The sequence below is a fragment of the Pezoporus wallicus genome, unplaced genomic scaffold, assembly GCF_028554395.1.
Source record: "Pezoporus wallicus isolate ANWC-B61680 ecotype Strahan unplaced genomic scaffold, APGP_CSIRO_Pwel_v1 contig_5552, whole genome shotgun sequence".
NCBI lineage: Eukaryota > Metazoa > Chordata > Aves > Psittaciformes > Psittacidae > Pezoporus > Pezoporus wallicus.
Window position 1 is genome coordinate 4,298,735 of NW_026640754.1, and position 25,657 is coordinate 4,324,391.

Here is a 25,657-nt window from a genome sequence, read left to right on the forward strand (position 1 = left end):
ATACTGGTCATTTTGAGAAGGTCATCAAAAATCAAAATTATACATTTTTAAGACAGTTCTTACTCAAAATTATAATGTACATAAAGTACAAGTTGCAATTCGACTGAAGGGAATTAATTACCTTAGTTTCACTGTGGGCCACGTGTGACTAACTTGCTTAAGACATAAACTGATACACACTTTAAAATATATGCACCTTCTTCTACTACAATATATATTCAGTTTGCAACCCAAATTACTAATTAGAAAGTATATTTTCTGAAAGTATCTTTCAAAAGTCCAGTTAAGCGATAAGATGAAAATATATATAAAAATACAGCCTTGAACTTAATAAATTGTCTTAAATAATAATAGCTTTATATTTAGAAACAAAAAATGACACTGCCAATGATTAAACAGACTGGATTGCCCAATGTACCTGAATCCCACTTTCCACATTTTATTATAGCTTTGATAACAGTTCAGAGTATAAAAATGTGTACCCTGCATTTCATCTCTTGCACCTAAAAAAATGTCAGCTGTGCAGTCTTGTAGTTATTTGCATTTAATGATCTGAAACATAAATGAAGAGAGTTATTAGATTTTAGTAGAATATCACTGTACAAATTACAAGAGTTTTCGTAAAAATTCACACCTGGGGTATGCCCAGTCCTGTGATTATATTTAATGACTTGAATAATGAACCAAACAAATACATACTAAACATTTTCTTAGGAAGGAAATAGTAGTGGAGAATCTGAAATACCTTTCAGAAATAATTTCTCTGTGGAATTGCTGATAGATATGTGACATTTTTCTCTTTACAAGTATTCTTAATGAGTCCATTATAACTGGATCTGTGAGCACATAATGACACTTCACAATCAGTTCCACCCTTTTCATTTTGAAACCTACTTCACATACAGTTAAGGGTTTTTTTCCAAATAAAAACATTTAATTTGGCAACATGAATTTTTATTCTGTTCATAAACCAGTAACACAATTACAATGATAAGAAGGATATTCAGAGCAATATACCATTCTTTTTCCCTTGTACTAGCTGAAAAATACCAGTGCCTACCTGGAAGGTTATACTTTCTTATATCAGTGTTGGCAGTTACTACACTTTTTGGTGTACCAAGAATTTACTTTCAGTTCTTTCTTAATTTCCATTCGTAATGAAAAGCATCGTGGAGTAATACGTAGTTCTGGTTCTGTCTTGTCAGTGTAAATGAAAACATCAGAACTATCCCTACAGCTTAAAAAGTGATTACACAAATGCCAAGATGTGGTGAAATAAAGTAAATGGAACAGCAATAGGTGAAAAAATGAGGTTTATTTCTTAGACTTCACATATATGTAAAAGAGAAATTACAAATGTGAAGCAGATTCCTCTAAGAAAGTTTTTCAAATTTTAATCATTTCTAAATTAATTCATGTTACTCGTGGAGTATGCAAAATAATATGCTTAACTGGTCTACTTGCAACCTTAGAAGTCTTCATTTGAGAATGATTTCTCTAACTAGAGAACACAGTCTCGATTTTCTGTTTGAATTACAACAGAGCCAAAACTAGAAAATAAATTTGTTTCATATATGGATTATAGTTTAGTAATATAAAAAATAAAGAATTATGTGCTTCTTTACCTATACACATACACTGTGTTCTGTAGATCTCTTCTAACACTGCGCAGTGACATGTTTGTAGTTACGAATCCAATTCGGAAAAGCTTCACAGGTTTAGATTATCTAGTATTGTATTTGCCAGCAGAGGGAGCTAATTTTGTTCCAGAAACAGAACCACAGACTCACAAAATGGTTTTAGGCTGGAAGGGACCTCAAAGATCATCTAGTTCCAACCCCCTGCCATGGGAAAGGACACCTTCCACTAGACCAGGTTGCTCAAAGGGAAAACAAAACCCGATTTTGTTTTTGACAGGAACATTCCTGGTCTTTTTACATTTATCAAGTCAGAAAATAACAAAAAATTTCAATTACATCTATATAGCATGATTCTGAAGGTCTCTATGGTAGGTATAGCCTTATAAAGTAACCTGAATTCTAGAAGAGAGTAGGAATAAATTTGGAAAGTCAAGCTCCTTATGCATTTCTTATCCTTCTGTTAGTAATTTGTTCCTTCATTTATTCAATTATTTTAGACTGTAATAAACAGCTCTGCTAATGACTTATGGTAGGCAGCACACATGAAACATGAACTCAAAGGTGCTTACCTTTGGACATTTAAAGTAATTATGCTTGTAACAGGTCTGCTTTTTGGTCCAGGAGAAGGATGAAAAATCTGTTGTTCTCTAGCAGATGTGACACCCTTAGTGTCTTTAACTACATAAGGCTCAGCAGAATGGCTTGGGTAAGGGTCAAAAGTGCCTCCTTTCATGCCCCCTGCCTGAAAAAAACCACAACCAACCAACCAATCAACTTTTTGAAGTGCCAATCTACAATATAATTGAGTTAATGAAAATATTTTTCATGCAAAAGCAAGTAAGAATACTGACTAGCAGACTGCATCATATTATATACAAAACAAAACCAAATAGTCCTTTAATTTTTGATGGAAACTTTAAGGAAAACTTTAGTCATTATTTTAATGAATTCTTAGTTTTAAATGTTCTTTCTTAAGCCTAGATTTTGAGGAAAGGATCTTAAAGATGTCACAGAAAAAGTAAAAACATAACTCACTAAAATGAGCTATGTTGTGGCAAAATAATAGGAATTTCTATGTCACTATCAGTTTACGAGTACACCTTCCCATCAAGTACTAGTGTAGGGAATGTTAGGTACAGGAGGGCTTAAATATTATTATCAACATGCTTTCTGACATAAAGGATTAAGTACAGCACTGGCAGTCCACTAGTACTGCAAGAGTGGCAACTATTAGTTAAAAAATATCTGCAGAGACCTGATTAATTTTTTGTAATCCCCTAGTGCAGCTAAACCCCCCAGTCTGCTGAGGCTGCATTCCTGACAGGTGCAGCAGTAAGCAATTCAATCAACAATAAAGCCATTTTTCCTGCAAGAATTTATATCACAGAGAGGGAGGGTATGTAGTAGCTTGGGAAGTACCCATTATTTAAATATATGGGGAAAACATATATGGTGTTAAGGATGGGGAGCCTGGATCAGGATTGCCAGCACTGTTAGCTAAATGAGAGGCTGCCTTTCTAGCAGCTAACTTTTCTGTGCAGATTTCCCTTCTGAAAGATCTCAGCTGCCTTATCTATAAGCCAGTCATGCAACACAATCACTTGTGTATAAGCATTTCTGCTGTCTTTTTCTGAATAATTATATTTTCCTTGCTATCATCATCTTCCTCAGATGAACTGAAGTTAGTCAGATACGTCACGAATGAAGGACATAATAATAGGAAAATGGTGCTTAGAAGAGCACAGCATTAACCAACTGACTGTGCAACTCCAAAATGAAGAGCTGAAAAGTGACAGATTAAGGGGTGTTACTGTAGTACGTTTCTGGAGTCATTTAAGAGGGAGAGAGATTTATGCATCTTAAACCCATTTCAAAGTGAAATTAAGGTTTAGTGTAAAATGAATGGCATAAATTTAGTATCTCATCTCAAAAAAATGTATCAGGATGGAATGCTTTATGGCATGGAAAAATATCCATTTAGATTTTAAGAAATAATGACACTAAGCAACTGGAACTAATAAACTATATTCCTACATATCCTTCATACTAACTCCAGGCTTTATTTCTTATGCCCTCTAAGCCCTTCCATGTATATTTATTCCCATCCTTTTCTTCCTTTTCTCCTAGCTACTGAAGAGTTGGCAAATTTTCAAGCAGATTCCAATTTTGTCTGCTGATGGACAAGCAACAGATAACTTCTGAGTTTATTCTGCAGCCTTTCTCTGAGCAGAGGGATTAACCTGAGTCTTTCTCCTCCCTCCAGCTATCCATTCCAATGACTAGAATTATCTGTTAGATGTTTGTCTATACAGGCTGAGAGCAATTAGCAGGTTCAAAAATGGTATGTGACTGGACCTGACAAGGTCCGAAATAGGAAAGCATTTAATTTTGCTATAGTTACCTATCTTACTGTCATTTACTGCATAACCTGCTGTTTGTATCTTTCTGTATGCAGTCAATTAACTGTGTTAACAGCACTACGCAGATTGTGGAGAGAAACACTTTTTAGGTTACTTGAAACTGGTTAGCAGCTGTTGGGTCAAACAGGATTTTATGGGTTTGTAAACTGAAAACAATGTAAATGGAATAATACATTTTGTAAGAAAACATAAGAAACGAATAGCAAAACCAAACATTTATTTCTATCTTACATACTATAAGAAGAACTTTTAACAGGAAATGTCTGAATATGTATCTTTCATCTCCAGTAGCCGTAACACAAACTAACCTTTTTAGGAGGAGAACTTGGTATGAAAGGTAGTGCAACTCGCTTCTCTGAAGGTGATTTCTTCTCAGGTGGCAAAGGTTTGTCAGTAAAATAGGGATTCTTGTCAAAATACTCCTGGGGATATAGATTTAACCTGAAAGGCCCTCCTTTAAACAACTGTTTATGTTGCTCTTGCGCTTTCTGTAAAACAAATACTTTGAAAGAAACACGCCTCATGATTTTTACTATATGCTATTCTAAGAGAAAAAATGGAAAGCATTTAAACTTAGTCTTGGAGAATGTTCACTTTAACTTTCTTTGCCCTTGCTCGATGCTCAATGTATTTTATATACCCACCATGCATAATGGAACACAGATTCACTAACTAGGAAGCACAACCATCAGTATGAAAGTATGGTAGAAAAATGTCAGAAAAAGCACTGTGCATTTAAGATGTGTCTAACAGAACTGAATACGTGCCTGAAAATTCTGCCTGTGTGCATCCCAGCTGCTCACACCTGGCCACTATGTTTCCCAGATTCTGAGCATCTTACTGAGCTCAACTGCTCTAGGAATCGGTCTTTGTACCACAGGAGATGTCAACTATTCTTCCCAGATTTCATTTTAAAATAAAATAGGTTAAAACAATATGAACAATTAAAGGACATGCATAAAACATACCATCAGTGAGAGAGTATCACGTGGTAATGCATACTAGTATCTCAGAGCAAATTCCTTGTTTCCTATCCAGTGGAAACAATCCCACCTCTCTATTTTTTATTCTCATTTTCTGCACTGGATACTTAGTTTTAACTCTGAATTTGTCTCAACTTCAGGTAGCTGAAATGTTTCTTCTAACCTTGTTCTTACCCTAGACCAAAAAATATCCTTCTGCTACTGTTTTTCACTACATATGCATGACTAAAATATACAGGATAAATAAAATCAGTGCAAGCAAATTTATGAGTTTTCTTAGATTTATGAACTTATAAGGAAAAAGCAACAGTTATTTTTGCTATAGCATCTAGGATAATGAGGTCCCATTCTTCTGACAACACCACAGACATTTATTGTTCCTTCTATTGGCATGATATTGGCATTATCACATTGTAGCTTAAGGTCTTCATATAGAAACTTGAGGTCAAATCCTGAATGGCTGAACTTGCATGGGATACAGCATATGAAGACAGGCTGAGAAAGTTGGGGCTATTCATTCTGGAGAAGAGAAGGCTGCGTGGAGACCTCATAGCAGCCCTTCCAGTATCTGAAGGGGGCCTATAGGGATGCTGGGGAGGGACTATTCATTAGGGCCTGTAGCGATAGGACAAGGGGTAACAGGTTAAAACTGAAACAGGGAAAGTTTAGACTGAATATAAGGATACTGAATACACTTTACTATGAGTGTGGTGAGGCACTGGAATGGGTTGCCCAGGGAAGCTGTGAATGCTCCATCCCTGGTGGTGTTCAAGGCCAGGTTGGACAGAGCCTTGGATGACACGGTTTAGTGGGAGGTGTCCCTGCCCATGGCAGGGGGGTTGGAACTATATGATCTTAAGGTCCTTTCCAACCCTAACTATTCTATGGTTCTATGATTCTATAATACTGCCAGATGTCTCAAAGAAAGCATCATAAATAAATAATACCTACATCTTTTTTATACAGAATGGCCATTAATTTGTTTTCCTTCCTGCACTTTGTAAGTAAACATCAGTAATTTCAAGACAAAGGAAATACCAAAAGGAACAAAAAGTTCATGTAAATTGTAAGAAATAATCGTAACACTAATAAATAATAGAGAGAAGTATTTTTACCTTTGCAATTATTCTTGCTAAATCATACTCCTCAGGTAAATGCTCATATTGTTCACCTATGGTCAGGTTTGCATAACTGTAAAAATAAAATTAATTACTTAGGTATTAAAAACTCAAGAAATATTCAATAAAGCAGTCCGCAAGAAGCAATATTGTGAAGTTACCCGTATCCAGTTCCTTTCTTTCCTGGATTAGTATAAAAATTCTTTCCAGGAGGAACGTATCTTACTTTTTCTCTTACTTGTGGACTGAAGTACGGATATGAACCTCCTATGGTTCCATAATAGCTGCCAAGCCCACACCTAAAAATAGCAAATGAACACATTAATTACAGGTTTGCAAATAGTTCAGGCTTTATAGATATAGTGTGCTAAAACAACAGGAAGGAGAAAACCCAAACAGTATACACATGGCAAGAGTTACATATAAAACCAGATCAGAGCCACTGTCTATGGATCTACTAGTACAGCAATTCCATGCAGAGTGTTACAGATAAAAAAAGAAACAAGATGGCAGCAGAGATGAAGTTTTAAGGTATCTTCATAATATAAATATGCTTAATAGAAGCAGATTTAATTTTGCACCAACAAAGTGAAGTAACACTGGTAGAGACAGATTCACCAAGACCCAGCGGAATAGTTTAAACAGATGTGGTGCTCGATGATAAGAGGACTGCCTTCACCACAAGTTTACAGAGAGCAGTAAGATAGTGTTGGTATGATTATGGAGTGACAGGTAACATGGGGTACCTGTCTGAAAGGTTCTTCTTCTGGGAGATGTTAGGACTAGTTAACTTTCTTTGTTGTCACAGAAGGAAAGTACAAGGAGGCACAGCTCATTTAGGATAAATACCTCTGCCTACAAAGTCACAGGAATTCATAAAGACTTTTAAAGACCAACTTGAAAATCAGTATTTGCTGGTAAGTGTATAAAATGCTCTCAAAGTACATGATCATACAGCTGCTAAAGGAGAAAAGGACAAAGTAATGAGATAGCTGAATGGAAATTTGGTCCACTAAGATGCACCTACACTGGTCCAAAAATACCCCAAACAACCCTCTGTTCTCAAGCCCCCAAAATCCAAAACAGAAAAAAAATAAACAGGGGCTACTGTATGAAATCTGTCAACTACTCCAGATAGCCAAGGGAATCTGTTTTGTCTGTAATTATTGTGGGGAGACAGTAAAGTGTCTCAATGAGTTCCTTTCTAAAAGGGCCATTAATGAATACTGACAGGATTAGGATGCCAAGATGACATTTGCCATCTTTGCACTAAACACAAACCTGCCTGCTCATCACCCTCTTTTCCTTAGGGACTTCATAAACCCATATATAGAAAAGAAGGGCAAACTGACAATGCACAGACAACTTTTATCTTGATGTTTCCTAGCTCTTAAGTGCTTTATTTGATAGTCTTTAAATGTCGCTTCTGTGTGTAGGGTTTTTATATGCCAGTAACAAAATAAGACAGAACAGACATACAAAGAAAAGAAAGGCCCAGGTTTCAGTCACATCTTCAGCATATGACATCTTCGCAACCTTTCCCATTTCAGCAACAATAAATGTGGCTCCAAGGTAAAAGAAAGATTCCTAAGAGCTGTTTGTCATTCAGGCAGCTAAGAATAGCAACTCCATGAACAGCATCAGAGCTCTGCACTAGTTCCTTACTTACAATGAGAGTCAGTTTTGGATGCAAGAAACATATCATCATCCTCCATAACCGCTTTGGGATTATATTAAAAGGCAATCAAACCACTTTCCCTGCTTTGTACTACTCTGCCAGCACAGATTTAGGAGCAGATAAAGACAAAGAACCTGTCCTAAAGTTCGTGTCTAGAAGAAGTCAAAAGTCTTACAAGAATAAGAGTATGAGCTACTACACACACAGCTAACAAATGCATTTGTGGAGGCACTACATGGGAGAGAGCACATTAGCAGGTCTTTGTAAGCCAGACTCCCACTGGTGGACTCAGAATCCAGAAGGTAGTGAACAAGAGGATTCTCACTGACTGACACAGATTTGAAATCAGTGCCTAGGTGTTTCTAACAGTTAAATCCTTATAACAAATTTGGTTGCTATAAAATCAAGTTATAGTTAAAAGGAAGTTTTACACATGGGGCTCACACAATGTCTGTGCCATCAGAAATAGCACATGAATATCCAATAGAAAGCCTACACACCATGTCTTACACTCCTATTAAAAGCTAAGATGTTCCTGTAACATACAATGAAACATACCTAACCCTTGCATCCTAATATATATATAAACACACAAAATAGACAAGACATTACCCACAAAACTTTCCAAAAGCAAAGCTGCAGAAAGATATGGCTAAATATAACCGTAAGACTGTAAGAACAAGACCCTGTACACAGACTGAATCTTCATGTCTCCCCTTGCAGCAACAAGAACAAAACAAGATTGTATAGTTATAGAGGAGTAATCAGGTTCTACCTAGTTTTTACATGTGAATAATAATAGTTATATGATATCAATTGTGTTGTTGTGGCAATAGCAAAGATGCATTTATTTTAATATTCTGCATATATTCCTTAACTCTGTAACATCTTCTGATCATCCTGTAGGATGATTTTTTCCAGCAAAAAGATAACGGATGAGGGTTTGCTGAGAGAAAAAGGTTGCACCTGGATAATGGCCCCTTCTCCTACTGTTTATGTAATATTATAAAATAATATTTTATATTATATATATTATAATATTTTGGGAGGCTTAGAAATGGGAGGAGGAAGATATTGTATCTGACAAATTCCAATAGACTTCCTCCTAAATTAAAATGAAATATTTATTTGTTAATTATCCCACCCTTTTCCCATCTTCAGTTTCATTGAAATGCTAAAGGATAAAAAAACTGTTTATAGCAAAAAACAGTAGTTAAGAGCAAGCACCAGGTCCTGATTTCTACTGGTGTTCAGCCGTCCCTATGGTGCTGCTCACAATTATTTCCTCAGTACTAACACTACATTGTAAAAAAACCAAGAATATTGTACTCTCATTACAGGTTTTACAAGAAATCTGTGAAACCCATCTTTAGTGTACAGAAAAGAGAAAGGGTTGATTTAAAACATTTTCACACTTACGGCCATTTGTCTCCATTACTGGGAAGAAAAGCTTTGCCCAAATTTTTCTTTGATTCTGCCAATCTATAGCGTCTTCTTAGCTGGACAGGGTCTGTGTAGGCTTCACCACTGAAAACTCTCACAAACTCAGGATCAAAATAACCTGCCTGAAGAGCTGACATTGTTTTGGACCCCCCAGGTAACATCTGTTTGTTCTTGCTCGCAGCTTCATTAAAAGGGCCTTTAAAAAAGCAAGCACTGTAAATAACCGTTCGATGTTAGTGCTTCTCTTAGCCTACTTTAAAAAACTAAGGTCTGGATCTGGGTGGCTCCAAGAATGTACTACAGAGCATCTAACTTGTATACCATTCATGTAAATGGTTGTGTCTGAAACACAATGCCATGAGAAGGTGTTCACAGCACCCAATTCTAGTTTTCTAACCCCTGCATTTGCTTTACAGGCAACGGAGAGAGACTGGTTAAGGCAGACTACAGATCACAGCTAGAGATGATGCTTATTTATGTACTGACAGTAATAGTTCAGAGGAGCATCTGCCTCTCCCATGGATTACAGACCAGTCAGAACAGTTTAAGTGCCTCCAGCTGGGTTTTGGATACCCAGCAGCTCAGTGCAGAAGTGTATCAGCCAGAGTTCTGGTGAATGTGTTCATCACTGACACATCACCACAGCAGAAATGTCAGTATTGAGAAGCCAGCATTATCTTGCATTATCACTTCCAAGCAGCTACTGAGGGTTAACCTCTGTAACCTTACTAATTACAAAAATTACCTTTCTCAATGACTATTCCCATTAAACTGTAAGAAAAGGAGACTATTCTTTAAAAAAAACAGGATGGGGAATCTCACACATGAATCAGATCAGAACATAACAGACTGTAGCACTAATATAAAAACAATGACAATGTAATTGTCATTATTTTTGCCATAACAGAAAACTTGCTGAAAGAGTAGACAAAAAACACTACTGTTTTTCACAAAAGTAAGAAAATACTGGTAACTTGCAGGTAATTAACATTAAAAAGAAATGTACACACTAAAAGATTTCATCAATCTATTATGCATACACAGTTTTCAGTTTTACTGGATTTTTCCTTTCTACAATAAATTCATTCCAAGATTCCCTTAAATAATACATACCTGAACAAAGAATATGCATGAAAAAGCAGTTCCCTCTAACCAAAAAAACCCACAACAAAACATTAGAAAATAGTGATTCTGAACGTAGGTGGATACTAGAGGTGGTCCCTATCACTAAATAGGGATTAAAACTAAATGTACTTACGCATATAATGTGATACATATTTATCTCCAACGGTAATATAGCTCATTTCACTGAAGAGGCCAATCCTCTCCAGGTCACTTTTCCCTTCTGCAGGCATGGCTGGATCTGTGTGACAGTGCACTACACTAAAAAGCTTGAAGTAGCCTTGTTTATCTCTCCTATGGCAAAAGCTTATAAGCAGTCCACACCTGTAACAGGAAGTTCATTTAAGTAAAATGCAAGAAGTTTTGGTTAAAAATATTAGTAATAAAAGTAACTTGAAGAAAATAATCTACAATATGATTGACAACCTTGGTACTTACAGATAAAATGGACTATGTGGGATTGAGACACCATTATATAGCCTTTGTTAAACAAATTCAAAACATGAACAGCGAGATAAAAATCAAATGCATTTCTAATACAACTGGCGCCTCTCTTAATGAATTCACATAGTTTCGGTCAAAATTTGTAACAGGCATCTTCAGAGTACTAAGATGAGAGGTTCTGGTGGCATTAACAGCTCCTAACAAACATGCTGAGCAGCCACCTCCTTCATCTTGTGGGTTATCTCTAGCAATGGTCATCAGTCACTTTCTAATAACAATATAGGAGGTCAGACTATGGACAAATCTGAGGTAAAACATAAAAGTGGAATTTTGGAAGCCCTCTAACTAATCCAAGACGTGAGCATGGACTCAATTTCTTCTTGGTGTTAGCATAAACAATTTACAGTAAAGATTTTTTCCATCACCATCATTGGATACTGACAGAGCTAAGGAAAATGCCTAGTCAACACTTGTAAGGAGGCCAAGGGCTTGACTAGAGAGCAGGTTTAGCAACAGGACTACCAGGGATCTGATTCCCAGAGTGGACTAGTAGAGATACAGAAATCAGAATTAGCGAGAGGAAGAACTGCCTTGAGGAGGAAGGTAACAACATACAGTAAGTTCACCAGGAATGGAAATTAAGGTAGAAGAAATTGGTTAACAAGTGAGAAAAGCTATTTCTTGAAATTGATGAGATATAAGAAGAAAAAAAAAAAAAAAAAGAAATCAAGGATATGCAACCAAATAGCTGAAGTACCCATGTCCATACAGCTCAAATGAGAGCAATTAAATTAAGACATTAGGGTGGAATACAGATTAAAGACCATGTTGGTATTAACGATGGAGACAAAGGCAAGATATGCCAGGAATGAAAGTAGGTTGGGCAGCAGCAAACTCTGAGAGACTAATATCACACATCAGCTGTATCCAGTGGGTAGGTGCAGAGTAGAAAAGCAGCAACAGCACAGCAGTGGAAATACATATAACAATCGCATATATTTTATTACAAAAACAGCATGCTGGGACACTGTGTATGACAGAAGAGCTAGTCACATTTTGCTTCTGCTCAGCACACAGGATGGACAGACAGCATGCAGAAGTTTTAAGAAGTTTGAAGCTGGTTTGGGGGTTTTTTTTGAACGTGTGGAGGTTCACACAGTGTAAAATGCACTAATGGCATTAAGAGCTAGTAATAAAACACGCTGAGCAGCCACCTCCTTCATCTTGCGGGTTATCTCTAGCAATGGTCATCAGTGTCTAATAATAGTACAGGAAGTAAGAGTATGGACAAATCTGAGGTAAAACACAAACGTGGAATTTTGGAAACCCTCTAACTAATCTAAGACCTGAGCACGGTAAGTATCTCCAATTTCCTTTTGGGTTTAGTGCAAATTATTTATAAGTATACATTAGTTTTTCCTCATCACACCTTCACTGGAGCCTGCCAAATGAGGATAGGAATAATTTATTGAAAACAGACCTGGAATTAAATTCCACAGTGTAAAGCAAAGATGGTTGATGCAGGGATTAATGGGAAGGATTTTTGGACCTCAGCAGCTCGGCAAGCACGATTCTGGAGCGTCTTCCAAGGAATTTGTATGGAAGCTGAGGAAACGCCCTTTTTTTTCTTCCACAGATCAATCCGGTACCCCCTAAACCGGATTAAGTACCGCTGTGGTTGCCCAACCTGAACCGGGGAGTGTCAGGCGGGCTGCCCCTTCGTGTTCGTCCCCCCCGCAGCAGCCTTTGCCCATGTCGCGCGGGGCGTCGGAGGTGTCCGTCTGTCTTGGCTGTGTCAGAGGTCTGCTGGGACGTCATCATCCACGGCGAGCCCCTGCCAAAAGGCCATAGCCTCTCTTACTTCGGCAGAGCTCTGCTTTTCATTCAAGAACGTTATTCTCCAGTTGTAGTAATTCCGATAAAAACCAGCTACATCAGTCGAGTTAGACCTTTTTTTCACATGCTGGCACTTGTGGATCCCACACTTCAGAACCTTTTACGTGCAGATAACTGTATTATGTGAAATAGATCATGGTTATGCTTCAGGAACCAAAATGTAGCACGTGACGACCTTGCCTTTTTTGTTTCTTGGAGTAAATTTTGGTACTCCAGAATCGTGGAAACCTCAAAATCCTTTACCCAGAGCTCAAAGTGTAGATGCTTGTGTTTTTGTCAGGCACACATATCTTCTGTATTTCTGCTTAGAACACTTTTAATGAGAAGAAAATTAGCCCTATACTTTGCTTCTTTTATTTCATGAATAACGTAGCATCGCATCTGGAAGCTTCCCATGTTTTGAAAGCAAATAGGCAGTAAGTCTTTCCAGAAAATCTCAGTGTAATTACTCTTAGAGGCATTTGGTGGCCTTTTTAGAGCACTTAAGGCTGTGAAGCATTTCTTTTTGTGGACTGTTAGGTTGAGGAATACCCACATCCCTCTGGACCTTGTGATCCACTCTATGCTGGTTATTGTAGGAGGATGTTGAACTTGACCTGAATTGATCTGGCTGAAAAAGTCTCTGGACAGAAGGGTGGGCTTCCATCTGAAGGAGTTCTCTGGTAAAGTTCATGTTAAAATGTCTGCAAGGGGCAGTTGTGGGAGCAGAGCAAGGACTTTGGAAGGGGAAAGAAACAGCTGGGTGGTTTCTGTGCTGGCATCAGCAGCTCTTGTGTCAGATGTGAAACTTAGCCTGGGTTCTGGGGAGGTGGGTGTGTGTCCGCTTTTGTTTTCATCTCCCTGAAGCTGTGATTTCCTTGCAGATGTGCTCAGTTACCTTTCTGCTCTAATGCTCAAAGCAGTCCTTGGTTTACTTGAACTGGAAGAAGACTCAGAGGATGGGAAACGTGACATTTGGATTGAAACAATGACATTTTACCCAAAATATTTCTAAATTATTAAAGTATAGAAGTAAGGCTTTCTTGTTTAGGTAGGAAATGTGTTTTAAGGACTGTGCTTGTAGCAATACTAACATTGACTGAGGTACTGGCTCCGGCAAATATGTGCTGCTATTCCACTCACTTTCCTGTTTATTCACTGGCCTTTTACACCCTGACCAGCTGCAGTAATTACTGGTGTGTTCAGACACTGACAAAGTAACAGTCAGCTGTAACTTGAGAGGAGGCATGTTGAAATAGATGTTCATTTTCATTGTTTCTTTTTTCTCCTTAGGTCATTCTAGAAGCTATGGACATACTGTTTAGAATAAGAGGAGGCTTGGATCTTGCATTTCAGCTAGCAACTACTGATGGTGTGTCTACAAGACTATATTAGAGTTCTTAACATTTATATAAATAACCTTTTATTAATTAACTATTATAATGTTTATTTTCCTGGCTTTTCACCAGATGTTGTGTTTTTTCCCAAACCCGTGAAGATTAAGTACAAAGAATGTTATTCCTTATCTCCGTTACTTTTCTGGCAGTCTTTTTCCATTATATGTTTTTTATTTTAATTTGAAGTAAAAATTACATTTGAAGTAAATTTGAAGTAAAAATTACCATTTTCAGGTAATTTTATTTGCGTATTTTTCACTCTTATGGATACAGTATTGGGATCCAGTTTGAATCCAAAGTGGACCCTGAAATTCTAAGCAAACAGAGAATAATAACTTAATGAACTTGGTTATAACAGGGTTATATTAATAATACAGTTTCGCGGTTGTGGTCCAGTCTTTCTAGAGAAATAGAGAAGATGAACAAGCTAACTAGTTACTCTACTGAATTTAGGCAGGATTGGCTACTGCAATTCCATGTGGTAATAAGGGACTCGGGAGGCTCCACTAGTTCCACATTCTGCAGTAATATGATGTTCACATCAGAAAGTCTGCTCAAGAATCTCAGTGGACACTGAGCTGTCATAGGGCAGAGAGAAGTAAGGTGTCTCTTGCTCAAGTGTAATTCATGCATTTTAAAAGGACATGTCTTTACTTGAAACTCTGAATTCAGTGTTAGTGAACTTTGAAAAGGAACTTGGGTTCATCACATATAATAGAAGTGTTGAATAGGTTGGCCTGATATGTAGCAGCTTCTTGTGAACTGCATCCTCAGAGGAAGGGTATTTACTTGACTGTGTACACTGGAGTGAATTTTAACCACAGTGAAGCAGAGTGATACTCAGGTTGTCAAAGTGCATGGTATTCACACCCGTTAGTGTGTAAATATGGCAGACCACTCCTTTTGAAGGCAGTGAAGTTTTTCTTTTGCTGGAGTTTTGTTTGATTTTCCTAACACTGTCAAGCTCTGAAAGGCAAGCTGTGTGGCTTACACATACAGATTTGTATTGGCCAAAACTTGGTCTGCAGCAGGAGCATGTGTCCTGCCTTTCGAAAGATTTAGTATGGATTTTGTTTGTATTTCTGAAGAATAATACCAAGTTAGAAACATGTGACTCAGATTGAATCTTTCCAGGATTTATTTACTCAAAAGACTAATCACCATAGAATTATAACCATATGTAGGTGTTTGTACATAGAAGTTTGTTTGCAGCTGTAGGCTTGGTTGAGGTACCGATGTGAGAATTGAATAAGGTGTATGTTACTCTTCTGTAGTTCATTCAGCTCTTCATATGTGGCAGCATCTGAGAGAAACAGTACCTTTGTCAAGGCAGGTACGAATGTGAATGTTTGAGACAGACCTGTTGAATGAAATCTGATCTCAGTTTTTGTTTCCATAGCCATTTTTCTGATTATAACAGAACTTATGTTTTTATTCCAGGTCAAAGCACACCATATTTTTTAGATGTAAGCCCAGCAGCCATAACAAAACTGAGGGCATTTTCTAGGCTAATTGTATCCTTATTGTGTTTCAGAGGCATCAGCAAAAAAGGCATTAGGATATGTTTTCAGTGATCTTGCAAACAAACTGTCCTCGGATGTTCTTGTATTAAGAATTTGCCACAGTTCAATCTATGTATGGCCTAACAGTGGCATGAACACTGTTCCAGAGCTGACTGATGAGTCTGCTTGTAAGGAGATAAGAAAATATATACAGTGAGTATATTTTAATTACTTCTTTTTAAAATAGATTTTTTTCATATTTTAGAAATTTCTCTTTCTGTTGATGCTTTAGATTTGATCAAGATGATGAAACCAAACGAAAGCTTGGCAGAAAAAAGGATAAAAAGTTACAAGATATGGTATGTGTTTCACCACACTAATAAATTTAAACAACCTATCATAACAACCTTAATCATAACTTTAGACAGCCTGTCATTTAATCATTTTCAGGTCTGCCCTCCCTAGGCATTTCTGTACAAAACAAACATTGACATGACTTCGAAGAGTACTTTAAAAGTCATTGAGACTCAGTGTGAATGCTGAGACCCACATACAGTAGACGAGCATGGAGAAGTTTGTATTTAACATTAATAGCTTTTTTTTTAACCCAAGTATTTCATTACAGAATTTGATACCAAATATTTACAGTCTTACTCTTGTCTTCTTGGTGCATGTGTTGTTGGAGACGTACTTAATATTGTATCTTTATTCTCTGCAGCAGCAGATAGTCAATATAGACCTTATGTTGGAAATGACGTCTTCATTACCTGCTTTGGCTCCAGTCATTGAACGGGAAAATAAAGAACACCACTACATAAATATGACATTACCAGTTGATGTTGTTGTATCTGTTTCTCCAGAGGAAACGTGGGGAAAGTAAGTATTTCCTGAAGCTGTAATTTTTCAGGTTAATTTCTGTTTTTTGTTGAAATAATGAAGTAAAACTGTATCATTTATCAGTTTAATAAAGCAGTATTTAGTATGTTTTATGTGGAATTTAACTGGTTAAATCTCAGTACTATGTTAGGGGCTACAGCTGGGTAGGTTAAGGTGGAAAACGTTAAGAGTCTTCCTCTGTATTTTTTCCTGGCATTTTTTTCCAGAGGATTTGACTCTGAAGGATGCTAACTCGGGTGGACAAAATGCACAAAAAAAAAGAAAAAAACAAACAAAACCCTATATAGTCATATACGTAACTGGTTTTGGCAAGGGCTCATAATGGTTGTGTTTCTGATACAAGACTAGGGTACCTTCACTTTGGAGGGCTGAATCAATAGGGAGTAGTTTCTGTGTGTGGACAAGCTTTCAGTAGAGCACAGAAAGATTGTCTCTGTGGGAGTGGAAGTATGGAAGTAATAAGTTCATCAGACCAGGTGCAAATATGCATGTAAGTATTGTATAACAGTGACAGCAATGAGAGAAAATCATCCTCCATTGCTGTTCTACTTTTTAAACATTCTCCCTTATATCTTGCAGCGTACAGAATCTCCTGGTGAAAGCAATTCACAGGCAACTAACTGACATGGAAAGATGTATCATGAAATATGTGAAGGGAACATCAATTGTGGTACCAGAACAATTTCATTTCATGTTACCAGGGAAAAATCACCTTGTAACAATCTCTTATCCAACAGGTATTTCAGATGATCAGCTGCAGAGTTACAGAAAGGTAAAGCCAACCAATTCTAACAGAACCTGATTTTTTTTTTAATGAAGACTATTGTAACTGAAGCACTGGTAAAGCTTTTCATTTAGCCACTGTGGAATACATACTGACAGATACTGCTATTTTTTCAGTTTATTGTAACTGAAGCAGTATACTGAATGTAGAAGCTTGCTTTGTAATGGTATTTTATAAAATGTACCAGATCTCATTTTTTGTAAGGGGTCAATAGAAATTTTAAAACTGTATAAGATGGGTTTTATCTGAATTATACTTCTGGTACTGTGTTCTTTGAATTTCTTCACTTCCATGGTAGAATATCAGATTACTCCTAGTGTGTTATTACTTTCAAGCTTTATCAAATGTCCTGATAGGATTAATGTTGGAGGTTTTTTATTTGTTGTTTTCAGAGGAGGCTGCTTTTTGAGGGTCACAGCCGATGAGGCTTAGCTAGCTTTTGTTTGTTTGTTTTATGCCTTCTGAGTTGGCGCATCTAGAGAAAGGATTATGAATGAGGTGGAAAACTGCTCTGATGTGGCAGTCCTTTCAGATTGAGGTGTATACCTAGCAGGTACCAGTTCAGGTCACACAGTTACACACACCAAGAATGGGGAAAGGATCTTTTCCTGCCTTAGAGGCGTAGAAGCCATGGGGATTTTTCATTTTCTTCTTCCTGGGTGTATAAAACCTAATCTGTTCCTTTTATTTGTAGTGGCCTCAGGCACTAGTGGCACATTAAGTCTTTCCTGCTCTCTGTCTTCTTATATTATTCTTATCTGGGATTGCTGAGTGTTGCTGTAGCTAATGTAGTTGGGTTCAGCACTAGGTCATCTGCACAAAATATATTACCTGTGTTACAAACTTTATCCTAGATGTTCTCATCATTCCTTTCACTTTTAAGCTCTGTAAAACAAGACAATATATCTCTTTAAATGTGGCTGATGTATTGTAAACAGTGCATAAGAGATTTAAAAATAGCTTATGGTTTAAGCAGATTCAGTCTATCTTTATGTCAGTATGTGGCATTTGTATGTCTTCAATATTAGTTAAAATTCTAATTCACAGTGTGTGTATCTATGCTGCTAGATAGATGAAACTGTAATTCTTTTCTATTATGGTGTATTTTATCATGCTTTCATAAGATATTTGTCACTCATGGTATCTTCAGTGGGGTGCCAGCAGCAGGCATTGTGTAACAGGACTGCATGAAATAGTGCACCCTCTAGATAGGAGGTAAGCCTGCCTGAGCTCCCTTTGAGAGGTCAGGTCTAGCAGTAAACATACATGATAGCTAGCTAATTAATCAGATTTTAATACATAATTTTGCTAAATTATGCTGTTAAAATTGTCTTTGTTATTACTTTCAATATGATGTTTCTTCTAATCCAGAACTTTAATTCTGTTCTTTATTTGAACTTGCATGTAGGAATTGCACGAGTTATTCAACCTGCCTTGTGACAGACCCTATTTCAAGAGAGCAAATGCTTATCATTTTCCAGATGAATCATATAAAGATGGGTATCTCAGGAATCCACATTTACATCTGAATTCACCTAGTATGGAGCCTGGTATGGTAAGTTTAAATTGGAACACTTGTAAGAAAGTCCTTTTGATTTTGCTTGAGATTTGTTATTATAAGAAGTAATTTAGTTAGTTCACTTTCTCATCTATACAATATTGACTGACTTGGCCTTTTAAGCAAAAGGGCTTCTCTGCACAAAATGGCATTGCTTTAGCTGTATTTGTCTCAAAGAAAACTGCCTTTTCTTGGAAAAGGATTTACACATTTTCAGCATGTGTTTTTGAAGCTTCTCAGAACCAGGACAAGAAACTAAAACTGATTGGAAATGTTTAGGAAGCAAAGACAGGAGGAGTAATCATGTGTGAGTAACAATCGTTCGATTCTTCCAAAGATTTTCAGTCCCAAACTGAAGACTTTTACAGTTCAAGTGACAACTGATGTGCCTTCTCTGAAACTGATGCAAGTGTGATCAGATTCATTTGTATTATCTCTTTCTGTGCAGGTCTATTTAGTACATGGTGTCTATAGTTACCACCACTATATGCAGGATCGGATTGATGACAGTGGTTGGGGCTGTGCCTATCGGTCTTTGCAGACAGTCTGTTCTTGGTTCAAGCACCAAGGTTACATTGACGCACCTATACCAACACACAAGGAGATTCAACAGGTACAGGACATTTAGGGGAGTTAGTTATTTTGTGCATATTCATCTAGAAAAGTTTGTATAGGTTATTTTTAAAATTCATCAATTCATGTATTTTAGCTTTTGGATTTGTGTGGTATTTTTAATTTCTCTCTTAAATTGAACTATAGTAGTTCTGAATTATTATTTATATAGTTTTATTACAGGAGATCTGTCTCCAAATGTTTATCAGTGTTGGGTAACATCTGTACAAATAAGACTCATTAAAATAGGCTTCTAAATATTTCCTTGGACTAGTGCTCTATTAGAAGCTGAGATCAGGAGCTCACTGTTTTCACCAAATGAAAGAAAACAACCCAATGTGTTATACTAAAATCCGTTTTAAAACTGCCTTTTGTATTCAGTGACATCTGGGTTAGTCTCCAGATGCTATGTATTGATTTAGCACCTTCTTTTGCAACTTTGATACTAGTGGGGTTTTATTTGTTTTTTTGAACTCTCCACTTCTTTTTCTATTGGGAATTTGAATGCATACCTGAATACATTCATTTCCGTTAACAACACTGAAAAAAAGCTGTAGGCGTGAATAGCTAATACTGTATGCCTAGCAAGAAATACTGCAGTTATCTTTAGTCTTCTGATAGTAGTTCTTTGTGTTGTATTTATTTACTGCATATTTTTAGCAAAGGTTGATGCAGTCCATAAAACAACTCTCATCGTACCTAACAGGGATGTGAGCTCTGAAGTTAAAACTGCAAACTGCATTTCCTGAATGTTTATCAATCCACACCTAAAGGCAACTGAAGTCCATGTGCTCCTGTAGTATTTTTAGACATCTATAAGAAGGCAGTAGCCTTTCAGGAGGCTTTGGATCCTGAGCAGGAAAGTCCCGTGAAGTGCTGTGTGTAACATACAAGCCCCAGAATGGAGAAGAGTTTAAAACAAACCTCAGCCTTCAGTGTATTTCAGTGGCTTCTTCCTCAGAGCACTATTTTATGGGTCCTTTTCTGAAGTGCTTTGAATGGGAATCCAGGTACTTCAGTTTGTGAAGTGCTCCTGCAGTACAACAGATGCACTCCTTTATTTGACAGCTCAGTTCTTACCATCCCAGCTTGAGCTGATATTCTGTGCTTATAGGCATTCTGTCTTAGGTTCAAGTGATGTTTTCGAAACAACAGCAGTGAATGTAATCCAAGATCCATTTGTCTGCTTTTGACCAGCTAGGTTCAAAACGCATTCCCACAGAGTGGTAGAGTTGCCTACTGTCTGTTGTTGACATTTGTTTTTCTTCATCATGATGTTGCAAAGGCATTGGTTGATGCTGGAGACAAGCCTGCAGCATTTGTTGGGTCACGGCAGTGGATTGGTTCCATTGAGGTACAACTTGTTTTGAATCAGCTTTTTGGAATAACATCAAAAATATTATTTGTCAGGTAAGAATTGCTATCTGTTTAACAACTCAGTAATTATTAAAAAAACTTGAGCGCCTTAAAATGCAAATTACCATTACACTATATGGGAGAATAGGGATAATAAAGGAGATGAATCTTTTAAGGGTTCCATGTTCATCAACCCTGTATTCCTGACTTTGGTTGTTCTCAGTGCGTACAGGTGAAGGTGTTGCTAGATTTCTTGGGGGCTTAGGGTTCCAGGTTGCAGTTACTACAAATTCCTTAACGATACGCAAACTGATGTGGAATTCGGCCTTTTCTTTTGCACCACAAACAGGTTTTGAAGCAGGCTCACAGCCTGGCAGTCATAATGAACTGAGTGCACACTGACAGTGAATTATGACTTTGTTCATAGAGCTAGCCCATCAGTTAAGGACTAAGGCAAATTGTTGAGCAGCCTGGAAATAGTGTGCTCTTTTCTGGGTTTGTGTGACAGATAAAACAAGGAATTTGTTTCCATTGTGACAATCTGATGCTCTCATATGCAATAAAGAGCCCTACAAATATGTTTGGGACAAAAAGAATAATGTTCAGCATTTATCAGAAGTAAAGCTATTGGATTTTTGTCATTTAGGCAGGATTAAGCAGAATAACAAATCCCTGACTGTTTTGTAATAAATACAGCCATGAAATAGAGTATATACTAACTCAGATATTATAAAACTCTAGTCATACAAAATACTACTCATGAGCTATGTTTATTTGGAATAAATTCTGCTGCGGATATTCTGAAAGAGCATGTGACCATGGTGATTCTTAATGGTAAGAAAACAATTCTTCAATTTTTTGTAAAGCTTTATACAGCCAATTTTTAATCTTTTTTGTTCTAGAGCTTGTATTTGCAGCTGATCCACCTATTATTTCTAGCAGCTGTGACAGGCCCTGCCAGGGTGAAGGGTTTTATTCCTTTTATTCCTAATATAGAATAGATTCCTTTGTGAACTGGGTAGAATTGCTCATATCGCTGCTACAAGGAAGCACCAATGTTTTTTCAGGATTAAGAAAATTAAGAAAAGCCAACATCACTACCGTGCTGAGAAGAAGAATTGTCATGCATCTTTTTCAGCTGGTCACTGGCAGTGGATAGCATTTTTGTGTTGGGCTTATTTCCAGCTAGCACATCTAACTCTTCATCTAAATAAGACTTTACAGCTGCACCAACAGCACTCGTATGGAATCTGTTATTTCCCATTTTGTGTTCTGTCTACATTTAATGAATCTCTCCAGGAATTTGAGAAGCAGACGTGGGCTTTCTTGGGGTTTTCAAAAGGTTAACTGCTATATGAAGAAATAGAAAGACAAGACATGAAAAATATCTGTATTAATTTCCTTGCCTCGCTTCTGTCACCACTTTTGGGAGTACTGTCAGTGTTTCAAGGGGAATATGAATATCTGTCAGACATATATCTTCAGCTCTGAGTCCTGGAGCATGTGCATGTATTGAGAGCATGCCTTTCTTTTCCATGTAGATGCCTTTTGTCTGTGACTGGTCCCCGTAGTTGAAAAGCAAAGCAGGGAGATTATAACAAATCTAAGTCAGTGTAGCTTTGAACAGATCAGAAATGTTATTTGAGGTTTGATTTTTCAAAGCCAGCTTGGGTATGAGTGCTTTAATTGCCTGTGCAGTTGGACTGAAAACTGTAAATTGCATTAAAAAACTTTTTCAGATTATCCCAGGATGTTTACACAGAAAAACTTTAAGCCACTTTCTCATCAGTTACTTACATACAGTACCTTATGTAGTTAATGTGCATAACATAATGAGCAAATTAAGCCCAGCGAGGATGACATACCTGTTGTTGTTCTTACCCAGCCAGGGTTCTGAACTGGCATTGCAGGGAAGAGAGCTTGCTAACCATTTCAAGACTGAAGGAACTCCAGTTATGATTGGTAAGTGCTTGACTATCAAAGAATTGCCAATAGAAGAGTGTGGCCTCCCTAAACTGAATTTCATTTCAACTAGAACTCATTCTGTTTACTGTACAAGAGTTAATCAGAACCCTAGGTGAATTAAAAATTATGCTTTTACCATGGAAGCCTTGAAGACGGTAAAATTTATTCTAGCTGGTGTCTTTCCGCTCAGTATTTCTCCCAAGCTCAGTATTAAACATGGTAACACAAGTCAATCTAAGAAGTGTTCTTAAAAACTGCTGTGGAAGTCAGAACTCAAGACCTGACTTCTGTTCTCTGGAGGAGCAGAAGCTCCCCAGAATTTCTATCACAGAAGAGTAGTGTTTGCCTGGCTTTGAAGAGAAGGGCTTTAGCCAAATTCTTGTTAAACCAGTTTTAATAATCTGAAATATTGGCAACATAAGAAATGCTCTTCATTAAGAATGCTGTAACTTTAACTGAACTATTTCCAAGACAGCCATGGTTTAGAAAATGAAGAATATTGAAATAGCACTTTCAGCTTTAATAAATTACCATTTTAAGTTTTCCTAATCTGTACTGGGCACTCCATAAAGATGGTGTCAGATGGGGACCTCTCAAATTAGACGTGCCAGAAGTCCAAAGTTTGGTATGAAATCTTCCCTAGTTGTAGTAAAGATATGTCTGTTAATAATGTGAAGAATCTTATGTAGGACAGCTTCACAATAATTTTTATAACCAAACTAATCTGTTAATTAATAGAAAGTGTTGACATACTTTTACCATAGGCTTGCACATATAGCCAGTGTCAGTGAAAAGCTACCAGTTTGTGTTCCTACTGTTTTAGGTGGAGGTGTTTTGGCTCACACAATATTAGGAGTGGCTTGGAATGAGATTACAGGGCACATCAAGTATTTGATCCTAGACCCACATTACACTGGAGGAGAAGATCTGCATGTCATTTTGGAAAAGGTGAGGCTTGATGCACGTGTATGTAAACACACATTTTGGCATTAAACAAGTAATGTACAACCAAATACAAATTGGCCATTCTATAGCTTCTCCATTCCTTATGATTTCCAGTTAACCTGCACATATGCTACTTACCGTTAGTTTCTGATATGTAGTGTCTTCAGGAAGATATCCAGTCAGCAACTACATAAAGGTTTTATAGTACAAAGAGATGTTTTCTCTGATTAAAAGTATCTCCTCTTTTACCCAGCAGTACATACAATAAATGTGTTTGGCATTTTGAATGGAACAGAAGAATTTGTTCAGCCTGCAAAATGCTGTTAGTGAAGCAGAGAAGATAACTTATTTAAGTGCCAGCACGAGGCACTCTCAGATCAGGCCTTGAACTAATTCTAAAGGGCAAGTACTGAGCTGTTTCAAAGATGTAGGAAAACTGAAGAATTAAAAAGTATGCAACATTGTTTCCATATTTAAAGCTCCTTAAAAGGATGATGGCACATTACATAACAGTAAAGAGTCAGAAATATAAACTGTGAACATGCCTAAATCATCCTATAGGTGTTAAGTAAGCAACTTCTTTTCTGTTCTTCATATTAAGTTAAAAATAGCAATTTTTATTTCCTGTCTTGATTTGATACCCTTGGGTTTGGCCCAACTAGAAAAGCTGTTGAAGAAACATTTTCCTATAATGATCAAAGCTTCAAATGAACACAGGAAGAAACAATTTCCAAACAACATGTAGACCCAGCTACAGGGTATTCCAGAATGCTCCAATGGGATAAAACACCTGTAGAACACTTTCCCTCTTCAAAAGTGGCAGGGGAGGAGCTCAGGTGGACTCTTGAGTTTGTAGCTCTTTTCTTCAAGAACAGCTCATATAATTACGTGTTACTCAGTAAACTTCAGAGCTTTCTTGGACTGTTTTTCTGACAGATAAGGATCAACAGCACACCTTCTGATATTTAAGAGCTCTGTTTGGCTCTGAAATATCAACTACTACCAAAGGCAGCAAGGATTCAAGGCAAGAGGAATAGAAACTGGGAATGATGACTGTCAGAATGACACTAGTCTCTCTGTAGCAGCAGAAGGCAGAGAGGAGAGGGAAGATTTTTTTTTCAGGAGATGAGCTGTGGTGGGGAGGGAGGAATGGGGAGAGAGACACTGAAGTCTTTTCTCTTAAAGTGTTTCCAGGCATGTAGAGAACCTGCTGGAAATGGCATGTCATTGCATTCTGTAAATGAGAATTCATACTGCTTAGATTAAAATTAGTGAAAAACAATAGATCTGCTAGTAGAAGGTAAGAAGAATGGGATCGTAGTAGATTTAAAAACTATGTTGCTTTTTCTTGGACAGGGCTGGTGTGGTTGGAAGGGCCCTGAATTTTGGAACAAGGATGCCTATTACAATCTCTGCCTACCTCAACGACCCAAAACTATTTAAAATCCACTCTACTGGCTGATCTAGATAATGACTGTTGTGTTAATACTCAAAATCATGCTTCCAGTCAGTCAGAACCCAGGTGAAACAGAAATGTCACTGTTTAAATTAAGAATTTTATTTTTTAATGAAACCTTTAAAAATAAAGAGTTATCTGCTGTGAACCGTATTTCTTACAAATACTTTTATTTGGTAACTAATACCATTCTTTTGGCTAGGACAACTTTATGTTCATACAGCATTTTTATTTTTACAGATTAAATGCCTAATCCTTTTATGTTATGGAATTCTTTCTTGCCAAAAAGACTAACTGTCCTCTGCCTGTCGAGTCCCATAGCACCAACTGCCTTGTGCATGACAAATATAGTCCAGGGTATGATTTGCTGCTGGTACTGTTGATAACATTTGAGGAGTGAGAAAAAAAATGGCTTTTATAAATTTTATGAACTTTGTTCTCACATTTACACAGGAAAAAAAT

General features: G+C 37.2%; 2 protein-coding genes across 4 annotated transcripts; one reads left to right on the top strand and one right to left on the bottom strand.

Moving 5' to 3' along the window:
• Positions 1-415: 415 nt before the first annotated feature.
• Positions 416-12,489, bottom strand: CFAP96 (cilia and flagella associated protein 96). The gene is made up of 8 exons (XM_057420339.1): positions 12,329-12,489; positions 10,541-10,728; positions 9,259-9,478; positions 6,323-6,460; positions 6,159-6,234; positions 4,369-4,548; positions 2,210-2,382; positions 416-552 (listed from the first exon to the last, which is right to left on the bottom strand). The coding sequence occupies exons 2-8, from the start codon at positions 10,635-10,637 to the stop codon at positions 504-506; spliced, it is 933 nt and encodes a 310-aa protein (XP_057276322.1). The 5' UTR covers positions 10,638-10,728; positions 12,329-12,489; the 3' UTR covers positions 416-503.
• An 825-nt stretch (positions 12,490-13,314) lies between these two features.
• On the top strand, positions 13,315-25,203 carry UFSP2 (UFM1 specific peptidase 2). Of its 3 annotated transcripts, XM_057420293.1 has the most exons (12): positions 13,315-13,406; positions 14,017-14,095; positions 15,655-15,835; positions 15,915-15,981; positions 16,341-16,498; positions 17,099-17,291; positions 18,712-18,858; positions 19,310-19,474; positions 20,759-20,883; positions 22,715-22,791; positions 23,618-23,742; positions 25,096-25,203. In XM_057420293.1, exons 2-12 carry the CDS (start codon positions 14,032-14,034, stop codon positions 25,180-25,182), a joined length of 1,389 nt encoding a protein of 462 aa, XP_057276276.1. In that variant the 5' UTR covers positions 13,315-13,406; positions 14,017-14,031; the 3' UTR covers positions 25,183-25,203. The 3 variants fall into 3 exon arrangements, with proteins under 3 accessions (XP_057276276.1, XP_057276277.1, XP_057276274.1); XM_057420294.1 differs by lacking the exon at positions 13,315-13,406 and having other exon boundaries at positions 13,632-14,095; positions 16,344-16,498; XM_057420291.1 differs by lacking the exon at positions 13,315-13,406 and having other exon boundaries at positions 13,635-14,095.
• The last annotated feature ends 454 nt before the right edge of the window (positions 25,204-25,657 follow it).

Coding starts and splice junctions, on each gene's coding strand:
- CFAP96 (XM_057420339.1), bottom strand. CDS start 10,637: ATGCCTGCAGAAGGGAAAAGTGACCTGGAGAGGATTGGCCTCTTCAGT. Junction 4,549..6,158: donor TAGCAAGAATAATTGCAAAG/GTAAAAATACTT, acceptor TTTGTTTTACAG/AAAGCGCAAGAGCAACATAA. Junction 2,383..4,368: donor CAAGTTCTCCTCCTAAAAAG/GTTAGTTTGTGT, acceptor GGTTTTTTTCAG/GCAGGGGGCATGAAAGGAGG.
- UFSP2 (XM_057420293.1), top strand. CDS start 14,032: ATGGACATACTGTTTAGAATAAGAGGAGGCTTGGATCTTGCATTTCAG. Junction 14,096..15,654: donor TCAGCTAGCAACTACTGATG/GTGTGTCTACAA, acceptor ATTGTGTTTCAG/AGGCATCAGCAAAAAAGGCA. Junction 16,499..17,098: donor CCAGAGGAAACGTGGGGAAA/GTAAGTATTTCC, acceptor TATATCTTGCAG/CGTACAGAATCTCCTGGTGA.